The sequence below is a fragment of the Telopea speciosissima genome, chromosome 7 (assembly GCF_018873765.1).
Source record: "Telopea speciosissima isolate NSW1024214 ecotype Mountain lineage chromosome 7, Tspe_v1, whole genome shotgun sequence".
Taxonomy (NCBI): domain Eukaryota; kingdom Viridiplantae; phylum Streptophyta; class Magnoliopsida; order Proteales; family Proteaceae; genus Telopea; species Telopea speciosissima.
This window is the reverse complement of record NC_057922.1, coordinates 60,520,398-60,544,105: the sequence shown is the minus strand read 5'-3', so window position 1 is coordinate 60,544,105 and position 23,708 is coordinate 60,520,398. Positions and strand designations below refer to the sequence as shown.

At 38.9% G+C, this 23,708-nt stretch overlaps 1 protein-coding gene across 2 annotated transcripts in view; it reads left to right on the top strand.

Annotated features, from left to right (window-relative positions):
• The window catches only part of LOC122666565 (serine/threonine protein phosphatase 2A 55 kDa regulatory subunit B beta isoform-like), a 46,548-nt gene extending 24,510 nt beyond the window's left edge, over positions 1-22,038 (top strand). The window contains exons 5-14 of one of the 2 annotated variants that reach the window (XM_043862578.1): positions 8,067-8,273; positions 8,376-8,467; positions 18,726-18,844; positions 19,192-19,315; positions 19,524-19,647; positions 20,452-20,520; positions 20,626-20,717; positions 20,827-20,904; positions 21,033-21,100; positions 21,222-22,038. In XM_043862578.1, coding sequence (XP_043718513.1) covers positions 8,067-8,273; positions 8,376-8,467; positions 18,726-18,844; positions 19,192-19,315; positions 19,524-19,647; positions 20,452-20,520; positions 20,626-20,717; positions 20,827-20,904; positions 21,033-21,100; positions 21,222-21,358 — 1,110 coding nt within the window. In that variant the 3' untranslated portion in view covers positions 21,359-22,038. Of the gene's footprint in view, positions 1-8,066; positions 8,277-8,375; positions 8,468-18,725; positions 18,845-19,191; positions 19,316-19,523; positions 19,648-20,451; positions 20,521-20,625; positions 20,718-20,826; positions 20,905-21,032; positions 21,101-21,221 lie in introns of both variants that reach the window. The other variant, XM_043862577.1, reaches the window with a different exon arrangement.
• Positions 22,039-23,708: the final 1,670 nt, after the last annotated feature.

Genomic DNA, 23,708 nt, shown 5'->3' with positions numbered 1-23,708 from the left:
CGTGTGTAGCTAGAAGCATGCCTTTGGGTAGGAGATGCTACTGCCGTTGTCTGGGGTTCTCGTATGAGGATTCCACCAGGACGAGGGATAAGGAGTAAGCCTAGGGTGGCTTTTTTGCGAGTGCGATGTGGTGTCGCAGGCGCTTTACCTTTTCCTTTATCGGGAGGACGGCGTGGATTCATCTTTGCTAAGATAATCAGCAAGAAAATTGTCAGTGCCTTTTATATGTACAATTTCATAAGAATATTGATTAATGGTGTTGTACCAATTAATTTTGTGAGAATTAGTTTCTCGTTGTTTAGTTTTGACAAAATCGCGAACTGCCTGGTTATCAGTGCGAATAAGAAATTTCTCAGGGAGGAGGTAAATCCGAAATCGTTGGATAGCATTAACGATTGCTAAGATTTCCTTTTCATATATCATATAATTAATTTGAGCAGGGGTGAATTTGCCAGAGTTGTATCCGCAAATTTGCTCATCTGAGGGATTCTTAAGAGGGCGTGCTTTTAGTACACCTCCCCAATGTTCATTGCTAGCATCTGTTTCAAGGATTAAGAGATCACCAGCAAGGGGGAAATAAACTGTGGGACAAGATTTTTGTGTCTCGTCTTTAATTAGTTGGACTGCCTGTGTGTCAGCTTTAGTCCAGGTAAAAACTACATCTTTTTGTAATTTAGTTATAAGACGTTTTTCTTTGGTAGAAAGGTCTTTGATGTAATTTCGACCATAATTAAGGATTCCGAGAAACTGTTGAAGGTGTTTCTTATCAGTAAGAACTGTTGGAAAATCCCGTATTTTAATAAGAATATGATCTTGGAGTTGGAGTCCATGATCGGTTAAGATGAGGCCCAAAAATTCGATTTGAGGTTTCTCTAAGTCGATTTTGGAAGGAGAAAGAATTATTCCATGTTGTAGGAATAGATCTCCAATGATGCGAAGATGCTTAGTGTGTTCTTCGGGGGATTTGGAAAAGACAAGAATGTCGTCAATGTGAGCTACACAAAAGGGGAGATTGCCAAAAATGGAATCAATCCATCGTTGGAAAATCTGTGGGGCAGTACTGAGGCCGAAAGGCATAACCTTCCATTGGTAATGGCGGTTAAAGGGTGTGGAGAAAGCTATCAGAGGTTTGGATTCCTCAGTTAGCTTGATCTGCCAAAAAACCTGATTTACAGTCAAATTTGCTGTAGATAGTGGCATCTTTGGCTCGATGAATAAGGACATCTTTTCGAGGGATGAAATATCCATAAAAAATAATGTTCTGGTTTAAACGTTTGTAGTTTATAACCATACGAGCTTTTCCACATTTAATTTCCGCATGATTGCGTACCATAAAGGCGGGGCAAGAGTGTGGACTAGTAGAGGGTTCTATAAGTCCAAGGTTGAGTAACTCAGCGATTTGTTTGTCAAATTCTTCAATATCCGCTTTTAGATAGAGAATAGGTTTAACACGGATGATCTTGTGTGGAGCATCCAATTTAATGGAAAAAAGACGAGGGCTTTTATCCCACCATAAAAGGGGAAAGTTACTAAAGTTGGGCTTGAGAAGTTTAAGAAGCCAATGTTGTGTTGGGTCTTCTGGGTAATCAGTAGTGACGTTAATTGGTTCTTGGGTAAGACCATTATCACATTGAGAAGAATGAGATGTGAGTAATTTTAACTCAACAGGGTCAGTTGGGTGTTGGATTTGAAAGGAACGAGGGAGGATGGTGATAGGCAGATAATTAAAAAGAAAATTAGTGCCTAAGATGAAATCATCATGCATAGAAGGAAAGCAAGTGATCTTGGGAATAAAAAAATCTTTGTTTCCAAGGGTAATTGGGACATTTAGAGCTTTGTACTCTAAAGTAGTCGATGGACCAGAAATGCCGCTAACATAGGCAGGCATATCCTTTTTTGCCAATAATGGCCAGGTATTGCATTATGTTTGCAAATACAGCCAGTGGCGCTGGTGTCCATAAGGATATCAAGGGTATAAGGCTTGAAGCCGGGGAAAGAGAAATGTCCTTTGACATAAGTATATTTTTTCGGACTTTGGTGGGTCTGAAAAATAATATCGGAATCTTCAGTTATATAATGGTTGAAGATAGTAATGACAGCGACTGAATCGGTGTCCTTTTCCGAAGGAGAATAATCTGAATTTTCTGGTCCTTTATAGAACCGAGGGTTGATATAGTTAGGTACATAGTTGGGTACGTACCGAGGTAGAGAAGAAGTAGCAGCTGAGGTTCGAGTTGATGTGGATCCTTGGCTAGAACTGGAAGGTCTGCTAGCCTGGATGCTAGGGACAGGTGTTCGTCTTTTGAAGTAAAGATTATTACCTGAAGACTGAAGTTCAAACGTTGGTGCTTGTACTTCACGGATATTTTGAGGGGTATCTAAAATATCAGAAATTAACCATTCACTTGGTATTTTTATATCATGCCAATTAAGCACTCGAGGTTGTATCTCGTGCTGATAGGGTCGTGGTTCAAAGAGTTCCACAAACTTTTTATCTGGAGGAGGCAATAGTTTAGTAGAGGTAACATTAGTTAACTCATGTAAACATTTCCAACTAACAGCAAGGTTATGACTGTCAGTTTTCATGCCGGTCCATTGGGTTTTTATTTTTAAAACCGCGGAATCACAAAGATTCAGGTCATGGATAGAAATAAAGAAATTGGGTTTAAGTTTGAACCAAACCAAACCATTTACCAGGTTGGATTTGATTCCACCAATAAGAGCGTTGAGTGGCTCTTGAAGGAATCTCTTATCAAAAATGGCTACAACAATCGGAGTGTCGATACCTTGTCGAAAAAGAGCAGTGAGTTCAATCTGTATGAGACCAATGTGTATGTATCTCAATTTTGGGTGTTTTTTAACCAATCGTTTGATTTGGTCAGGGTTGAACAAAGAAATTTCAAGACTAGCGTCTTCAGTAGACTGGGCAGTGGTATTACCACAAGCTTGGGCAAAATAACGCCGAGACCAGAGATTACTAAGCTTGGATAGCTTGTAAACCTCATCGTGAGTAACCTCTTTGATTTTATTAAAGAGATTGGGGTCAAAAGAAACGTCTTCTCTCACAAGGTCGTGGAGAGCGACAGAGTCGAGTTCAGAGGCCGAAATAGGCGTGATCTCAATAGGGATAGATGAGTTCGAAGGAGGGGGTTCCTGTGTCTCATTTTCCATAAAAATTGAAATCAGACTCGTCGTCGGACGTTTGATCGTCGGATTCAGAGACTAACTCATAAAGAAGTTCAGTGGGGTCGGAAACTTCAGAGAAGAATAATACCTCATAATCAAATTCGTCTAAGTAACGAATCATTTTACGAGCATTCTTGGTTTTATTGGGACATTCATTTGCAAAATGGCCCTTTTCATTACACAAAAAACAGGTGCAATTGGTCTTGTCCCGTGTAGATTTTGTGTAAGGGGTTTTTTTTCCTAATAAAGTGTTTATGGGTAAACGACTTCTTAGGTTTGGAGGGAAAGTCTTTGGAATTATATTTTTTCCATCTATACCGTTTGGTAAATTTAGACTTAATTTTAGATTTATGAGAACGATGATGAATTGGTTTGGTACCGAATTCAAATTCGTTATTGAGCAGATCTTTACACAGACCGGGGGAGATCTTGTGTTTAAGAGCTTTGGCTGCTCTGGCTTTAAGGCAATGATCCAGAATATGCCGGAAAACAAAATTAATTCTGTTTCCAAGGGTAATTGGGACATTTAGAGCTTTGTACTCTAAAGTAGTCGATGGACCAGAAATGCCGCTAACATAGGCAAGCATATCCGATGAAGAAGATGAAAGGTCAGATGAAGTTGCAGGTTTAATGGATGATGGTGTAGGTTCAAGAGAAGAAGAAGGTAGGTTGAAAGTTAAAGAAGATAAGAGGAAGAAGATATGGGAGAAAGAGAGGGTAGGAGAGAGAGAAACGTGAGAGAGGGAAGAGGGAAGAGGGAAGAAAGACTTCACGTACAAGGGGTTTGCTCACACAACTATTCTTGAAAAATTCCAAAGGAATCACTTCAATTTCTAATACAATGATAACTCAAATTCATGCCTTACATCATTGGGTTACATGGTATTTAAAGAAGAAAATGACTCTTGGGGTTTAACAAGAAACATTAATGACTAGCACACTATTTTAAACTAATTACTTACCTAGAAACTAACTCCAAGAAAATTAATTCTTAACACACAACTATTGGACTCCCTAGACTAATAACACATTTGGAAACTAGTACCAATAAAGTATTAAAGACTTAGACTTTAACTTTAACTCTAACTCCTAGTCTAGGAATTTAAAAAGTTACATTATTACACCTAGGAATACGAAAAGACAACAAGAAAAAGGGAAAGACACTATCTAATTTATTATTCTAGAGAATTTCAAGGGCCATGTGGGGCCCACTTCAGTCCACCACGCAGGGGAGTGAACCTAGCCAGCATAGAGACTACGCAAGGAGGCTGGCTGGTGCTCGGCTGGGGCTCTCCTGGCTTGCCCACAGTTTCCAGTTTTGGGCCAAAAATGCCTTGCATCAATAGGTCCCATTTTATCACAATGAAAGGTAGTTTCTCTTAAGAACCTTTACACTGCATCGTTTACCTGTGAAATGACTACATTTATATTTTGCATGTACCATTGATGTGTACACTTGATGAGGTAAGCTAGGCTGAAACAAAGCAAACACTAGCAAACCTATAGAAACCAGAATCAAAGTGAACCTAAATCTGAGAAATTTGGCAGAAGTTTGAAGTAAATAGAGCTAGCAAACTATAAACCCGATGAAACTGAAACTAATGTCTTAGGGGCCCTATAAGGGTGACTATATGGTAAAAGTTTCAAAGAGAGTTAACGGTCAGATGGGCAGAAACATACAAAGTCAGAAAATAGAAAGTCTAGAAAACAGCAAAATAGCAAGTTAACAAAACTGATGTAACTCATGATCTAACCATTCGCTGGACACCATACCTAGATCAAAGGAAGTAGCAGGGGAAGGGAATAACATAGTTTAATTACAGCCCAAGTTGATGGCTAAATTTTCAGAAACTGTTGACTGAAGATCAGACTATGTTGCTGTCCTACAGTATATTGCAAACAGGTAAACAGTATAGAATTTAACAGAACTTAAGAACTTAGAAGTGATGCTGACAAGTCACCTAGAGGGCCTATTTTATTGGAAATAAACTTTGGGTTGGGTTATGTAGGTGTTAGGCATTTGATCCCATGGATTTTCTTTGTAATGGGCCACTTTAATGGGCCTAAAATATGGGTAGAAAGTAAGAAAACGGGATTTACTTCATTAGTTTAGTTAGAGTCCTGTTCTGAGTCTGTCTCTCTCATTATTTTAGTTTTCTAGTCAGTTTATGTTACCTTATTAGTTAAAGATTGGGTTATGCCTTTTCCTTTTTAGTGTTCAAGTCTGTTTTTGAGTCTTCTATATAAGTTTGTAAGGGGCTACAGCCTTGTACACGAATTTGATTAATGAGATTGAGAAAAAAAAAATAGCTTTGTGCTTTGCTTTGTGAGAGAGTAGGGTGAGATGCCATTTGTGAGTGACCAAAATGCGATGAGAGGCTGTGTGTGAGAGACCCGAGTTTGAGAGAGACTATCCTATCTTCTTACCTTCTTTGAATTCTTTTTTTTTTTTTTTTTATATTGTTCTGAAGTTTCCTGCAAATGTGAGAACCGATCGAAGTATTTTACTGTTGCTGGACCTGAAGTTTGCAATCCTCTTGTAGATTGGTTGTTATCACTTGTGATTGGTCTACATTATTTAGTATCAGAGCCATGGTGGGACGACAGATGGAGTCAATGTTTGCTAAATTCTACTTCCCATTTAAGGATGATCGTGCAAGTCTGATTCGGCATCTCTACCAAACTCGTGGACGAGTTTTTTTTTCTTTCAAGCAGCAGAGAATTGATGCAGATAAGTCACCTAGAGGGCTTATTTTACTAGAAATAAGCTTGGGTTGGGTTGGGTTATGTAGGTGTTGGGCCTTTGGTCCCATGGGTTTTCTTTGCATTGAGCCTACAATATGGGTAGAAAGTAGGAAAACAAGATTTACTTCATTAGTTTAGTTAGAGTCTTGTTTTGAGTTGGTCTCTTTCATTATTTTAGTTTCCTGGTCAGTTTATGTTACCTTATTAGCTAAAGATTGGGTTTGTCCTTGTCTTTTTAGTGTTTGAATCTTTTTCTGAGTCTTCTGTATAAGTTTGTAAGGGGCTACAGCCTTGTACACGAATTTGATTAATGAGATTGAGAAAAAAAACATAGCTTTGTGTTTTACTCCGTGACAGAGTATGGTGAGAGACCAAAATACGGTGAGAGGCTGTGGGTGAGAGACCCAAGTCTGAGAGAGACTACCTTATCTTCTTTTTCTCTTCTTCGATTTCTTGTTTTTTATTATTGTTCTGAAATTTCCGCAAATCTAAGCACTGATCGAAGTATATACTATTGCTGGACCTGAAGTTTGCATTCCTTTTGTGGACTGGTTATCACTTGTGACTGGTCTACATTAATTGGGGGTTAACTAAACACAAAAGAGAAGGCGAGACATCACCTAGTAGATTACCACGATGGGGAGTTACAGCTGCTGGAATGTTGATTAAACAGTGACTAGAAAGAGTAACAAAAAAAAAGATATGCCCAATAGGCTTCACCACCCTCTCTCCAAGGCTTCTCCTTCTTGATTGTGACCGTAGTTGTCAAGGCACCGCCTAGATGCCTAGGCTCTTTCTTGAGTCCAAGGCGACAGCACGCCTTGTTGACATTTCACGAGTTTACGTTGATATATGTTTATTGCTTTGTTTTTCGATAAGTATGCTTATTTATATCCTATACTATGTTATTATACGTTGATTCTATCGTATTCGGTCAATACTAGCATTGTTATATCATATTGCATTGATATGGCTTCTATTTTATGTAGAAGCATAATTATATAAAATTATCTTTGCTATATTACATATAGTCATGTATTGCACGCCTATGGCACCTAGGCTATGCTTAGGCGAGCACCTTGTTGCCTAGGCACCCCTGTAACGCCTTGGGTTGCCTAGTCACCTTGACAACTATGGTTGTGATTGATTCACCACAACACACTCACTTTCATGGTACAAAATTATCAACAGCCAAAATCGTGGGCTATGGTAGCCCAAGCTTTATTGATAACATGCAATACACTATTGCAAGGAAAAGAAGCTCCCTATGTGTGGGGAGTAGCTTGGCTGCCAAGCAATTTAAAAAAAAAAAAAGAAGGAAACTAATACAATGGAAATAGAAAGTAACTAGAATAGAAACTCCTACTTAGCATAACTTGTTCACTAAGTAACTAATACATGAAAATAAAACTAAGTAATTAGTAACTCCAAAAAGATCTTGGCAGCTCCCATTCCTTCCCATGCCATCTGTCCTCATGGGGCCCACAGAATCTTCATATATCTTCAAACAAATCCCTCTTCCGCAAAATGGCCTATGGGACCCACAATCTGTCAAAATATCATCTCCTCCAGATGTTGGTCAATGGTTACATAGACTAATTAGGGCACCCGTTTGGGCTGGTCTTGTACTGCATCAACATTGCTTTAAGAGTTTGACTTAGTCCTTGTGATTTCTAATTGGGGCTTCCTGATCAAAATTATGTTAAAGTGTTATTTAGGATTTCTGGATTAAACATTGTCGAATGTGATTGATGATGGGTGCTTCATACATGGATTACTTCTACTCTTTCCTAACTTTCCTGGATAAGTACTTTTGTTCCTTATTTTGATGTTTCTGTTCTTGAAATTACCTGATTTTTTCTCTGAATATGATCTAATTTTAATTTTATAAATATGTTTCATCCTAGCTTGTTCAAATGTAGTTGTTGTATGCCTGTATTTGTAAAAATGGTCCTGTAGGAGAAATTTGAGTTTCAATTTGTAATTGTTGGGAAATTGCGTTTTCCTTGCACTTAGCATACAACCATCATGGTCTTGCATTGCTCATGTCTTATATTACCATTCGCAGTCATTAGCCATTTTCGGATTCCTTGATGGCATCTTCCTAAGCTTCTGGCCGATTTGAGAATTTGCAGGTCCAAGAAAAGAAGGTGAAGAAAATTTGTGACATGAATGTAGATCCCTCAAGAGCTGTGGGAAATGGTAGTGTTGATGGTTCAAGCATATCAACCAGCCCAAAATCGTATCTTGCAAATGGGGGATGTTCAGATAGGTCCTCCAGTTATTTGAGCAATGACTTCGCATTCCCCCCTGGAGGCATCCCGTCGCTACATTTACCCGTGGTAGTTGTACTCAGCCTAGCCTAATGACTTGCTTGATAGATTAGCTTGCTATAATTGTATTTGTTATGCGGTTCTAATATTTGTCTCATCTGTGATATTTAGGTTGCAAGTCATGAGACAAATCTTGTGCCTAGGTGTCGAAGAATATATGCTCATGCGCACGACTACCATATCAATTCTATTTCAAATAACAGGTTAATACAGATCTTTCTATTTAATACACACTTCTTACCTTTTCTTTCATAATATACTTTTTCAGTACAATGTTTTACATAGTACTTGGTTTTGTGATAAAGATAAGCTTTTAGGTTTTGTTTCTTGGTCAGCCTGCTGATCTGTAGGTTATAACGTTTCTTCGAATGATTATTCAATATTTTTCTCTATTAGTTCTAAGCTCGGTCTCCCTCTCTCTCTCTCTCTCTCTCTCACACACACACACACACACACACACACACACACACACATATACATAAGAAATGTCCAGATTCAGCAGAATGTGGAAGACTCAAGATTGTAAATTGTAACTGCGAGAGGGTTTCTGTCAGTTGGGTTGTTTATCAGGTTCTTCAGGGTGCCATCCTGCAACTTCTCCTAGAAGGACATCTTAGGTTTGCTATAGTTTTCTTTGTCTGTTCAGTATCAGTTCTTCTAATCTTTAGACCATTTGTACTCGGGGGGACTGAGGATACGTGGCATGTGTTCCTTATATAAAAGGGATGAAGAGAACATGGATCATCTTCCTAATGCATTATACTTTATTGATGAGGGTTATGTTAGAATTTATTGTCTTGCTTGGTGTTACTAGATATTCCTAAGAACGTTGATATATCTCTTTAATAGATGGAAAACTCTTCAATTTGGAATTGTTGGACTTATAATTCAGGCACCTTTCCCAATGTAAGACTAGATTAGGGTTAACCTAGCCCCAAAATAAACCCACAACAGGAAATAGAAAGAAAGGCTGAAATTAGAAAGTAAGCAATTCTAAAACCAGCCACTAGAACTTCACCAAACTTTGGTCGAGTGGAGGTGAGGTTGATCAGGTCCTGTGCTTCAAATTACAGCCTGTTGTGATGGCTGGTTGCTGAGATTTGGACTGGAGTCAAAATTAGAAGGTTAGGACAGATCTTCCAAGCCAGTGGATTTTAGGACACCAAATCAGGGATCGAGTAGTCCTCCTATAGGTCTGATTCAGCCGTACAAACCTCTGCTGAATATGAGCTCCTGTTGCAGAGATATCTATACTCAAAGTTGGTGGAGAAATCTGGGCAGAACAGCCGAACCGTGGGGTAATCAATGTCCTCCTTTGGCTTGATTCAGCAGCAACAGATCTGGACCTGGGAGGGGGGATCGATTCAAGTCTTCAAGATGCACTCCAGCAGCGGTAGCAGTCACAGGCAGTAGCAGCACTATAGGGAAGATCGAGTAGGATAGGAGAAGAAGATAGAAAAAGGGGAGGGGGGATAGTGAGATTTGGCTCTCTTAGCCAGGCTCTCTCAGCCAGGCCTCCCAGCCCTTCATTCTTCCAATAGGATAATCAAAACTTGCACAAAGCAATCTAAGCAACTTCATTAATTTGTAAAATCGTGGGGTGCCTCTTTGGGCAGATTACAATATATAAGCTCAAGTATTGAGCCGCAAAATAGAAATAATAAAATGGGAAGTCCCTTATAAGGCTAAGACTTGGATTACAAGCACGAAACTGAAATAGAAACTCTAAGTTTGTAAGGTTTCTAAAATAAAAACTCAAAAATAGAAACAAGCAACTTAATAAAAATAGAAACTAAGCCTATGTCAAAAATAGAAACTAATTAAACTCCTATGTCCCCCACGCATTGTCAAAATTGAGTTTTCTAATAAGTCTTCACGCAATCTGGTCTTGGGCCCCACAGGATCTTCTAGGGGTGTTCCCATCAAGTCAAATGTGGGGCTGTGTCAGTATTTTGGCCTCTTCTCCTTCATGTTTTGATCTACATCATTTCCGTTTACCATATTTGAAAATTATAGAGGAATGTGAAGATCTTAGATTACATCAAGCCTTCATCAGCGCCTGATTGTCCAGAGATTGAAATTTTTTTTTTTTTTTTTTGACCTTTTCGTACTTGAGATTTTATTTCTGGTTGAGGTTGAGGCCTTGAGGGTATTTCAATTGGCAACTTGGTGCATGAGATTAGGAGTTGAGAGTATTTTGGTTTGTATCTTGGTTGTGTTTTCCTTGGGTCAAAGGTTACTTCAACCCCTTGGCTCCTACTTCTCCCCTCGCTTTCCTTAGGCTCCATTTAATGCAAAATCGGTTCAAAAACTGGTCCTATTTTTTATATCTATGGTGGATGGGATTTTAATTCCGAGTTTATTTGTAATGGGCTTCGCTATAAGCATAGTTGCCACGGCATCTAGGCAACCCTAGGCATTGGCTGGAGCTGGAAGCAAAGGCGAAACCAACATGGGGACCAAGGTTCCATGATACCTAGGCGTCGTCTTGACAACATGATTATAAGGCCCAAATTGTGCTGCATGATGCACTGAGGAAATCCTTATCTAATGTAGGACAAAACATGAAGAAAAGAGGCCAAAACACTTTTCACGTTACCATAGTTAACTAGGTGCCACCGCCTAGGCGTCCAGGTGGTTTTGGTGGGGCCTAGGCGACTGCCGCCTTATTGCAAGGCGCCTTGCACTGATTTTTATTGGTATCGAACCCGGTATTGACCCTTATTTATGCCAAATATCATTTAAGTAAATGTAAACATTTACTTAGATATTATTTATAAATAAGCAAATACCTCCTATTTGAATCCAATAAAAATAGTAAAAAATTCAAATTCCAAAGGGATAAAAAAGTCAACCCCCCAGTTCAAGAACAAAAACTGGATTTTTGTTAGTAGCCGAAATTTTAACTTTTAATTGCTAGGGATTTTCTTAAATCTAAAAATTCTATAAATCTTAATATGGTAAAACATTGCTAAAAACCAAACATGCGGTAAAATATTCATTTGTTTTGATATTTAAAAAAAATATTTTCATTTAGAGTGATTTTAACAGCATTCGCGCATACCAAATAAGGTTTGACCGGAAAATAACTTCTTGAATATAAATCAGATTTAAGCAATTTTGGATTTGTTGGAAAGCTGGTTTTGTGCTCTAACTAATACAAAAAAATCTCATGTAAAAATAAAATCATTTGACTAGTCAAACTTCTTAGAGAACAAGAACAGCTCTCTAAATTGAGAGCAATTTAATTACTTATGGAAAAGACCATATTTTCTAAGAACAATATAAACCAAAGTATGTTTGATTGTTTCAAACTCCCAATAGCTTGCATCTTTAGTTTTGCTCTCTTCTAGTTCTATGCTGATTTTTGATGACTTGGTGTGTTTTAATATTGATTTTTGATGATTTGATGTGACTTAATGTTATTTTTGATGACTTGATGTAGCTTAATGTTGATTTTTTATGACTTGAGGTGACTTAATGTTGATTTTTGATGATATAAGGTATATATTGTAGCACACTAAATAATGTTAGAAAAGGAGGGAAATAAAAAATAACACTTGAGGGCGCCTTGTTGCCTAAGCACTTAGACACCACTCCACCACCTTGGGTCGCCTTGCCGCCTTGACAACTATGCACGTGACTATTCACGTGAACAGTGTCACTGCCCCTTATTTTGGCTTGGTGAGAATATTCTTAGGAGAATTGTGGGGGTATCTTAGTGAATATCTGATGAATCTGCATCAACTAATAATGTAGTCCTAGATTGGTAGGAGACCTACTAAGAGCCAGATAACAGGATCAATAGCAAAAGGGGTTGCTGGTTCGAATGGACAACACTAGGGTTTAGGTTAATTCTAGGGTTTAGGATGGGAATTTGGGAATGGGTCTTATATAGCTTTAATATGCAGGTCTAGGAGGTCATTATGAGATAAAAATAATTGGATTTGGTTAAGTTTAAAATTCTGTAATTCTGGATAGAATTGAGTTGCAGGTTTTGGGTTTAATGGAGTAGAGGAATGGAGGGGATAGAGTGGGAGTTATGAGCTGGATTTTGGATCGAGTGTGGGGAGATGTGTGGGGGTTATAGGCTAGAAGTTTGGTTTGGAATTGATGGACAGATCTGAAATTATGAAGGAGTCCTAGTTAAGGTAGGAGTTGCAGGTTTAATGGAAATTAGGGTTTGATGGATGGAGGGGGGTGTGGATTAAGTTAGAGGAAGAAGGTTTAAAATAAAAAACAGATTCAAACTCACTGTATTGCAAGAACAATGGCAGCAGCTTGATGACTTGAAAGAACCTCCCGATCTTCACAATGCAAGGAGTCGCAGGAGTCCACCTACCCTATCAACTTTGAGATCCACAAGGATATACACTCACAAAGAGCAGCAACAATGGCAGCAAGCATAAAGCTTAATTTTTATTAATCAAATTCGTCTCTAATGCTGGCCTCCCTTACAAACTTATATAGAAGACTCAAAAATAGACTTAGACACTAAAAAGGAATGGCCTAACCCTATCCCTAACCTATTAGGTAACTTAAACTGACTAGGAAACTAGAATACTAAAGGAAATAGACTCAAAACATGGCTGGACTTATAGAGTCCTAATCCAGTCCAACTTATATCACATGACCACTTAACCAAGTCACATGATCACTTAAATTGAACCAATTGGATGCAACCAATTTGAACCGGTTCAATTAAAAACATAAAAATAAATTAAGTATTGGGCTAATCCCGTATGCAACCTATATACCCATATTTTAGGCTCATAAAAGTGGCCTATTACATTAGAAACCCATGGGATCAAAGGCCCAACATGTATGTAACCCAACCCTAGACTTATTCCCAATGAAACAAGCCCTATTTGGTGATGAATCTGCAGCAACTCTCCCCAACTTGAAAAAATTCGTCCTCAAATTTTGTAGTGATGAGGGGGAATCAACATGTGATCAACAGTTTTGACCATCCCCAAACAGAATTTTGGTGAGGCAGGGACATTAGGAATAAAATCTTCAAGGCGTGGAGCTTTCTCTTTGAAGAACCATGGTGGCATAACAAACTCTATGTGTTCGTTTTCTGAATCAGCAGCAACTATGAATGTCCTGTCCATAGAGTCTTCAGTGTTAGCAACCTTCGCATCTAATACTCGAGACACAAACTCCACCTCTTCAAAAACAACATCTTGGATGCCAATAATTTCTTGTGGAGTGTTCTCAACCACCTCTTCATCTTTTGTTGTTTTAACTTTTTCTACTTTGCTCTCTGCAGTGTAGACCTCTTCAGTAGTTTCTTCTACCATTGTGTTTTGGACCTCCACATCAATTTGATGGCTGAGCTTCTCAACCATGATCTCAACTACTGGTACAACTTGGTCTACTTGAATTTCTTTAGCTATAGGTTCTTGAATCTCTTCAACACAAACCGCCTTAGTAGAAACTTCTGTTGGTGCATCTGCCATTGGTGCAAAACAATGGTATAGACAGTGTCGATCAGGTAGGGCACAGGAGTTGTTTTCAGGTTCAATCCAACCTTGTCGCGTGTCCAACCAATCACCACCTACTGCAATAAAGCTCTTTGAATGTGGTACCGGCTGACACCAAGCACCATCATGGTATGAAGAACACCCAAATTCAACAAAGACTTTACCTGTAGGCATGATGCAAATCTCTCTTGATTGGGACAACATATCCACCACGGATTGTGAAATAATGTTGTTACATCGCCTCTCATCAACAACTAATATGGTTGTGCTCCCATTGGGTAGACGAACTCGGGTCTTGAAAACGAAGGGAGGTGGATCTTTCGAGGCTTGGTTGGAGCTTCCCTCCGCCATAGCTCTAATACCAAATAATGTAGTTCTGGATAGGTAGGAGACCTACCAAGAGCCAGATAACAGGATCAATAGCAAAAAGGGTTGCTGGTTCGAATGGACAGCACTAGGTTTTAGGTTAATTCTAGGGTTTAGGATGGGAATTTGGGAATGGGTCTTATATAGCTTTAATATGCAGGTCTAGGAGGTCATTATGGGATAAAAATAATTGGATTTGGTTAAGTTTAAAATTCTGCAATTCTGGACAGAATTGAGTTGCAGGTTTTGGGTTTAATGGAGTGGAGGAATGGAGGGGATAGAGTGGGACTTATGAGCTGGATTTTGGATAGAGTGTGGGGAGAGGTGTGGGGGTTATAGGCTAGAAGTTTGGTTTGGAATTGATGGACAGATTTGAAATTATGAAGGAGTCCTAGTTAAGGTAGGAGTTGCAGGTTTAATGGAAATTAGGGTTTGATGGATGGAGGGGGTAATGTAGTCCTAGGTAGGAGTAGTCCCACTAGGAACCAGGGTAATAGGATCACCAAACAAGGCTGGCCGATTGGGACAGCTTAGGCTAATTAGGGCAGAATTAGGGTTAGGGTTAGGGTTAGGGTTTCGAGCTAGGTTTTTATTTGGTAATGATGTGCAGGCTTTTAGGAGTCTATTGGTGTAGGTTTGGATTGATTTGGATGAAGTTAGAAATCTAGGGTTTCGGGTAGGAGGTCTTATGAAAATGGATTGTTTGTAAAATCTAGGGTTTAGGGGCAGATTTTAGGAAAGGGGCTTATAGGGTTTTAATATGCAGGTTTAGGGGATCCTAATGATGTAAAGAGATTAGGGTTTGAAGGGGTTATAAAATTCTGCTGTTGGGGGCCGAATCGGTTGCAGGTTTTAGGGTTTAATGGAGAGAGGGAATGGAGGGGTTAGAAGAAGAAATTAGGTGTCAAACTTACTAGAGATTCCATTGGCAGCAGCTTGAACAGATGTGAAAGATAGAGCCACCTTCGAATTGAAGAAGATCCTCCCAGCCGTCACGGCGTAAGGAGTCAACCGGATTCCACCAGTCCCTTTCCACCTTGATAGAACCACAAGGATGTACACTCACAAGGAGCAACACTCAACAGAGCAGGACAGCAGCAATGGCAGCAAACAAAAGCTTTTCATTAATCAAATTCGTGTACAATGCTGGCCTCCCTTACAAACTTATATAGACGACTTAAAAATAGACTTAGACACTAAAAAGGAATGGCCTAATCCTATCCCTAACCCATTAGGTAATTTAAATTGACTAGAAAACTAAAATACTAAAGGAAATAGACTCAAAACATGGCTGGACTTATAGAGTCCTAATCCAGCCCAACTTACATCACATGACCACTTAACCAAGTCACATGATTACTTAAATTGAACCAATTGGATGCAACCAATTTGAACCGGTTCAATTAGAAAACATAAAAATAAACTAAGTATTGGGCTAATCCTGTATGCAACCTATGTACCCCTAGTTTAGGCTCATTAAAGTGGCCTAACCCTTGGGAATAAAGGCCTAACATGTATATAACCCAACCTTAGGCCTATTTCTAAAAAAAAAAGCCAATATCTATGATGAATCTGCATCAGGGGGGTGTGGATTAGGTTAGAGGAAGAAGGTTTAAAATAAAAAATAGATTCAAACTCATTGTATTGCAAGAACAATGGCAGCAGCTTGATGACTTGAAAGAACCTCCCGATCTTCACAATGCAAAGGAGTCGTAGGAGTCCACCTACCCTATCCACCTTGAGATCCACAAGGATAAACACTCATAAAGAGCAGCAGCAATGGCAGCAAGCATAAAGCTTAATTTTTATTAATCAAATTCGTCTCTAATGCTGGCCTCCCTTACAAACTTATATAGAAGACTCAAAAATAGACTTGGACACTAAAAAGGAATGGCTTAACCCTATCCCTAACCTATTAGGTAACTTAAACTGACTAGGAAACTAGAATACTAAAGGAAATAGACTCAAAACATGGCTGGACTTATAGAGTCCTAATCCAGCCCAACTTACATCACATGATCACTTAACCAAGTCACATGATCACTTAAATTGAACCAATTGGATGCAACCAATTTGAACCGGTTCAATTAAAAACATAAAAATAAACTAAGTATTGGGCTAATCCCGTGTGCAACCTATATACCCATATTTTAGGTTCATAAAAGTGGCCTATTATATTAGAAACCCATGGGATCAAAGGCCCAACATGTATGTAACCCAACCCTAAACTTATTTCCAATGAAACAAGCCCTATTTGGTGATGAATCTGCATCAATATCACTTAGTCTTTCTTCCACACAGCTGCTGGCTGATAGTATCTATGTGGGGACCACATGAGACTCCAGTCTTGACAAGAAGGAAAGGATTGGCTGCACTTGAGAAGATTATATTTAGTTTCTATTCTCATGTTTCTAAATATTAGTTTCTATTTCATGTCATTGCTAGTTACTAAACTTGTTAGTTTTTATATTCAAATAGTTTCTATTTTGTTAAAGCTTGAGAGGCAAGTTATGCCTTTTTATTTATATGTAACAGCCCTTAGAGGTTCCTCACGATTTTAAGAAGATGAATGAAAGATTGCTTTTGAGCACTGATTTCTCCCAAATTGAGTGACACTGAAGGGCTGAAGGAGCCTGGCTGAGAGCCTAATCCATCTATCCCTCTACTTTCTAATTCTCTTCTTCTCCATTCTCTCCATCCCAATTGAGATTCCCTAGAGCTGCTACTGTTGCTGGAATACTTCAAGCACTGGAGTTCCCTTTGAAGGCTGCAACTACACCATCCTCCAAGGCTGCTGCTGCTACTGTTTTCCCTGTTCGAGTACCTGCTGCTGTTTGTGACTGTTGCTGCTACTGAAGATCACCACCCGAAGGCTGAAGACGTCCCTTCTCCTCATCCCATCAACAAACCCTGCTGGGTTTTGAAGTACATCATCCCCCCTTTCATGCCCTCCACTCGATCCTCACTACCACTCCATTCCTTAGGCTGGATCCCTCCATATTCACAAACCTTCTATTTTCATTCTCCACCCTCCATCTCCACTGCTGCCCATCAAAATTGACCCAAACTTGCAGGCAAGCCTTCTACCATCAAGGCCTACTGATGCAGATTCATCATCGAAATGGGCTTATTTCTTTAGAAATAAGTCTAGGGTTGGGATATATATATGTTGGGCCTTTGATCCCAAGGGTTTTTTTATGTAATAGGCCACTTTAATGAGCCTAAAATAGGGGTATATAGGTTGCATACGGGATTAGCCCAATACTTAGTTTATTTTTATGTTTTTTAATTGAACCGGTTCATATTGGTTGCATCCAATTGGTTCAATTGAAGTGATCATGTGACTTGGTTAAGTGGTCATGTGATGTAAGTTGGGTTGGATTAGGACTCTATAAGTCCAGCCATGTTTTGAGTCTATTTCTTTTAGTATTTTAGTTTCCTAGTCAGTTTAAGTTACCTAATAGGTTAAAGATTGGGTTAGGCCTTTCTTTTTTAGAGTAGAAATCTATTTTTGAGTCTTTTATATAAGGTTGTAAGGGGGCAAAGCCTTGAATACGAATTTTGATTAATAAAAACTCAGCTTTATGCTTGCTGCCTTTGTTGCTGCTGTTGCTCCTTGTGAGTGTGCATCCTTGTGGATCTCAAGGTGGAAAGGGATCGGTGGACTCCGGTTGACTCCTTCACCGTGACGGCTGGGAGGATCTTTCACTGAAGGTGGTTCTATCCTTCTTTGTTCAAGCTGCTGCCGGTGGATTCCTACTGTAAGTTTGAATTTTTAAATTCTGTTTTCATTCCTTTTCCTTCCCCCCCCCAATCGATCCCCTTTATTTTTTGTTTGAATCCCATAAACCCTAAGTCTATTCAACCCTAGATCTTGCTGCCCAGCCATATTTAACCATTAGAATTACTTCAAATTGAAACCACAGCCTCTCCTTAACACCCCAGACACTCGACCCAAGCTGCTGCCACTATTTGTCCATCAAAACCCTAATCCCCTCATCCTTCATTAATTTCCCCAAAACCCATAGTCGATCCTGACTTACTGCCCAGTTTTACAGAATTTTCAAAACACTCAAAACTCTATAATACCTACATTGTTAGAGCCCTATAAACTTGCCTAGCCATACCCCCTAAAAGCCCCCCTTCCATTATCCTAACCTAAGCCCTGGATTTGACCTAAAACTGCAATTCTGTCCTACTGAAACTGCAGAACCAACAGCCGCTTAGTTCCTTGTTATTGGTCCTGGTTCAATTGGCTTCTAGTAGAACTACATTACCTACACTCGATTACCATTGGAGCCCAAGATCAGCTCTGTTTTGGGAGTTTTCCATAACCTTCTAATTTTATATTTCAAGTAGTACAGGAAATTGAGAAATGAAAAGCAATTTGGCACTGCAGTGTTTGTTGATATTCTCTTAAATAAAATGTTGTTTTGTTGGTATTGGAGAATACATATTGTCATTTTATGGTCTTGGAAATTGTATTATATGTATATAGCTCTTTACTTTTAGTTGATTCAATATGAAGTTCCCTATTGCTGGTAGTTTGTTTTTACTAGTTCATTTTCGTGTGCATCTACTCTCACTGCATTCTTATTTAATTTTTCAGTGATGGGGAGACATTTATTTCAGCTGATGATCTGCGAATTAATCTTTGGAACTTGGAAATAAGCAATCAAAGTTTCAATATTGTTGATGTCAAGCCTGCAAACATGGAGGATCTAACTGGTAAAAGTTCTCAATATTTTGATAGCCACGTGGTGCTTACCCATCAATCCCTTTAGCTTTTGTTTGTTTGGTGTCATTTTCTATCTTATGACTTGAATGATAGAATTGATACTGATGTTTATGTGGCAAAAAACATTTTTCTGGCGCTTGGTTTTGAACTTTAGCTAGTTCAGTAGATTAATTTCACTGAATGATCCTCTCCCTAAGGGTAATGAGTGACTGAGTGTAATGCTTCAATAAACCATTTGGTGGAAGTGATAGTTTGTGGTTAAAATTGGTAAAAGTACTTTTTTTTCTTCCTTCAAAATTTTGTCATGCATCAACTAACAATTCAACTGTGCTTGCAGAGGTTATAACATCAGCTGAGTTCCACCCCACTCATTGTAACATGTTAGCATATAGTAGCTCAAAGGGTTCAATTCGTCTTATTGATTTGAGGCAATCAGCTCTATGTGATACTCATACCAAATTGTAAGTGATCTTGTGGTTTTCTTTCTATCCTTGTCATTCTTTCCGAGAGTCCTGCATAAGTGAAAAGATTGAATATCTTAAGAATCATAGGAGTAGTTCGATTATTCTTTTGATTGCCACCATTAGTATTTATTTGCATTGCTTTATTTAAAAAAAATACATGTGGAAATCTTTTCATTCAAGGTTCAATGATGTTTCTTGTATACAGGTTTGAAGAGCAGGAGGCACCTGGTTCAAGATCTTTTTTCACGGAAATTATTGCCTCAATTTCGGATATTAAGTTTGGAAAGGATGGAAGACATATTCTTAGTCGTGATTACATGACCCTAAAGGTTGTAACTTTACAATTTCATTCATTCTACTAAACAAACATAAGAATTATTTGAGGCTTGAACTATTTGTTACTTGTCAGAAATCAAACTGGACTTCATGCAGTGTTGAATATGGTTTGGTTCTATTGTGCATAATTAAACTTGTTTTTTGCATTCTGTATTAGCTTCCCTTAGATAAATATATACTTGGCATTTATTTCAATGGAAGCAACTGTCTGATTACCATGAACATGAATGGATAGTGCATTAATTTCTTGGCTTCAACCTGTCGTATTGACCACTGCAGTATGATTCAATTTGCAAATCAATATTTTTTTGTTTTATTTCATCTGATTTCACTTCAGTATTTGAAAGTGGAAAATCATAGAAGTATTGTATAAGAAAATGTGTGAATCTGACTTTTGATGGGGGCCTCTTGGTTTACTGTGGTTGACCAAAATCCTATCTTCTCAGTTCATTCTTTGCATATGGAGATGCGCTATTAAAACAAATTAGCAGCAACTGTTCTTTGGAGTTTGCCAGACATACTGATATTTGTATCAATTTCTTAAAACTCTCTAGAAAGTTTGAAACAGTATCCCTTCATTATCCTTTTTCCTTTTGGGCTAGTTGGGATAGGTTACAAATTTATTCTGTGCTTGTATTATTCATACATTTGAAAACCATTCTTTTCATTAAATATATGCAATTTTGTTACTCTTTTTTTTGTTGTTAGAGGATCTCAAACTTATATTATTTGAGGGAGAATTTCATTGATAATGTTTTGGCCTGTCTTCTCATTCAAGTATCTTTTACTTTTACCAGCTATGGGACATTAACATGGATTCTGGTCCAGTTGCTACTTTCCAGGTTCATGAATATTTAAGACCTAAGGTATTGTTGTTTCTTCAGAGTTTTCTTTCTAGAACTTTTGTACATGGTATTGATGTATAGCTACATGATTGCGGACTGATTATAATAGTGCTTGATCTTGACCAGCTATGTGATTTATATGAAAATGATTCAATCTTTGACAAGTTTGAATGTTGTCTGAGTGGTGATGGACTCCGAGTTGCCACTGGATCCTACAGGTATGCAGTCCTGTCCATTTGATGTTAACTAATTTCTCATCGTCACTGGTACCTTGGTTACCATGTCTATATCTGAATATGTGATTCTACCATGGTGCTGTTATTCCAGCAATCTATTTCGTGTGTTTGGTTGCACTGCTGGCAGCACTGAAGCAACAACATTAGAAGCCAGCAAAAACCCCATGAGGTATATGATTATTATGATTATCTTAGATGATGTAATAATAGAAGTGATTATAGAAGTTATAATCATCTGGAAGGCTTCAGACTTCCCATGAATATTTTGACTGTTATCTGCTGTTAAATCTTAATCAGGAGACAAGTGCCAACCCCATCAAGGCCTTCAAGATCCCTGAGCAGTTTAACACGTGTCGTCAGACGAGGTTTGTCTTCACATGTTTACTTTTTGAGAGAGCCAGTGATATCTATTTTGGAAATCTTTAGTAGCTGCTTTCTTTTGGATTTTGGCCACCAAGTAACTTGGCTTTTTTGAATCTGTTTCAGGAGCAGATAGCCCAGGAGTTGATACTAATGGAAATGCTTTTGATTTCACAACAAAATTACTCCACCTAGCTTGGCACCCAACTGAAAATTCACTTGCCTGTGCCGCTGCAAACAGCCTGTACATGTATTACGCATGAAGATGGTCCTGGAAGAAATGTGGTGTTTGGGAAGCTCTTTTGTTTGCTGCTGGTGAAGGCCACCTTGCCTTAACATCCAACTGGTGAGACGGAGGCTGCATCATCCCTCAATGCCTCGGCATCCCATAGTTTGTAGCACGTTATCTGATACTGGGGTCCAGAAGTGGCCGTCTCATCCACAAGTAACTTGTCTTTTGTTCCCGGATGGGCAGCGCTCATTTCTGATTTTTTCTTTCCTTGAAGAAAAGATGCAGTTCTGTTCTTATTGTGTTGGGTTTAGGTTGAAGAAAATGTGATTGTAGCTCTCCTACAACCAAAACAAAGGGTGTTCAATACTGCTGCTAGGTTTGAGATCAATGGGGTCCTAATTCGAATTGGAGGCAAAGAGGCTGGTCTGTTGCATCGATCTCATTGGCACCTAGGGCATGGAGCTTGTATTGCAGGACCTACATTTTGAGGGCTTGTGAAATTTTATCATGATTATTGTCATATTCCAAGCTAACCCTTCTATCCCTCTTTCAAGTTGCCAGTCTAGTTTACATTTCTGGTAGCTGTCAACTTATGGTGCCCATGGGTGTGTGGAAACTGAAGTCCCCTGTGGAATTCTACTTTGCTCAGAGTTCTCTTATTGTTTGTTGGGCAGTTCGGTACTTGTAAATTTGAGGGGTTGGTTTGAATAAGCGTGGTGGCTTCTCATCGTTCTCTGTTGCTGCAGTTCTAAATACGGTCATATGGCTGCCACATATAATCTTTCTTCTTAACGAATTTGATTGTCCGACATCTGGGTTAGAAATGGCTACTCTCAATTGAACTGGTCATCAAAACTGTTCCTGCAGAATAACCTCAACCCCATACTGGTTGAGCGATGGACTATGCCTTCACAGATTACGTAATTTCAGTGCTGAACTCCGTCATGAATTAAAGCATTCTTTTATGTAGTGGGAACCAGTCCTCTTAAAGCTGCATTTGGTTGTTTTCTTGGGTAGAGTAAGAAGGGAGAGCTGTTCTTAAAAATTTTAGGATATATGTTTGTCTTTGATTTGCCTAAGAAAAGCAATTCTTAGGGAGAGTGCGGCTTTTATAATGTTTCCCCTGGGATACGACTAGGAAAGGAATGTCATTGATGATCCATCTGGTGCATTGGCATCAATGTTGCTCTCGGCAGGGGGGGGTGCTTGGGTTTGAGATGTCCGCGCTAGTGTGCTTATGGTATACCCCAGTTAGTATTTAGTTGAACCCTTGACTCGTGCAAGCAGATGGAGGATTCAGATCACCCTTTTTTTTTGGGGGTAAATAAAAGTCTGTTGATGAAAAGAGTGCGTAATAATTAAGGCTTCATTTACACCTGAATTATGAAGTCAATGAGTGAAACTAGGTCAAACAGTCTTACGTACTCATGACAGGGTCTCTTTGGCAAGGGAAATGAGTTATACCATCTACTCTTTTGAAAAAAGAAAAAGAAAAATTACAATCATTAAAGATGAAGGAAAGATATCTAAACTCTTTGAGAAGTGGATCGTGATTCAGTGCATTAAGTTATGTTGGTATGCACTCCCTCGTTGAAGGAGTCTCATTTGTGTTACATTTCAATGATGAAACCTTGGAGATGTAATCAAGTATTTCAACTGACCCACCATCCTAGGATCTAGGGTTCACAAACCCCTCTGGTTTTTGTATGTTTCAATATACCCTCCCGATACCCATTCCCGTCTTCTTCTACCTCAATCCTTTTTTTTTGTTTTATTATTTGTTTTTTGGTAGGGGTAGGGGTAGGGGTAGGGGTAGGGGTGGGGGGGGGGGGGGCTTAACTTCCCCAATATGTTGAAGGTTCAAAATGCCCTCTTCCTTGTTCCCTAACATCCATCCAAGCATGATTCTTTTCTTACCAAAAAAATAAAAAAAAAATCCAAGCATGATTCTTCCTTCATGTGGCTTAAGGAATACTCAGGTACGTTTTATCCTAAAAGCACTCTACTACATGGCGTAATCCACATGAGTTGAGCAACTAAAATTTTAGGCAAGTTTTCCTTTACCAATTGGTGAACTACCCGAGTTCGGTTTCTCTGCACGTACCAACAAAGGAATGTACATGTGAGAGCCAACCACCTGGCCTATATTTGCCATTTACAAAGGGAGGAGGGCTTTTTATGGAAACAAAATTAAAATGTGATTGGCTCTGAGATGTATGTTCACCTGTTGGTATGTGCAGTTGATCCAGTCTCGAATTACCCCTCCCCTGATGCATCCTACTATACCGATGCTTTTGGTGAGACAATTCCTCCTTCACCATGGATGAAAGGAAAATGGATTCAAAATAATGAGCCAGAAATTTAGGCTTTTTTTAAATTAT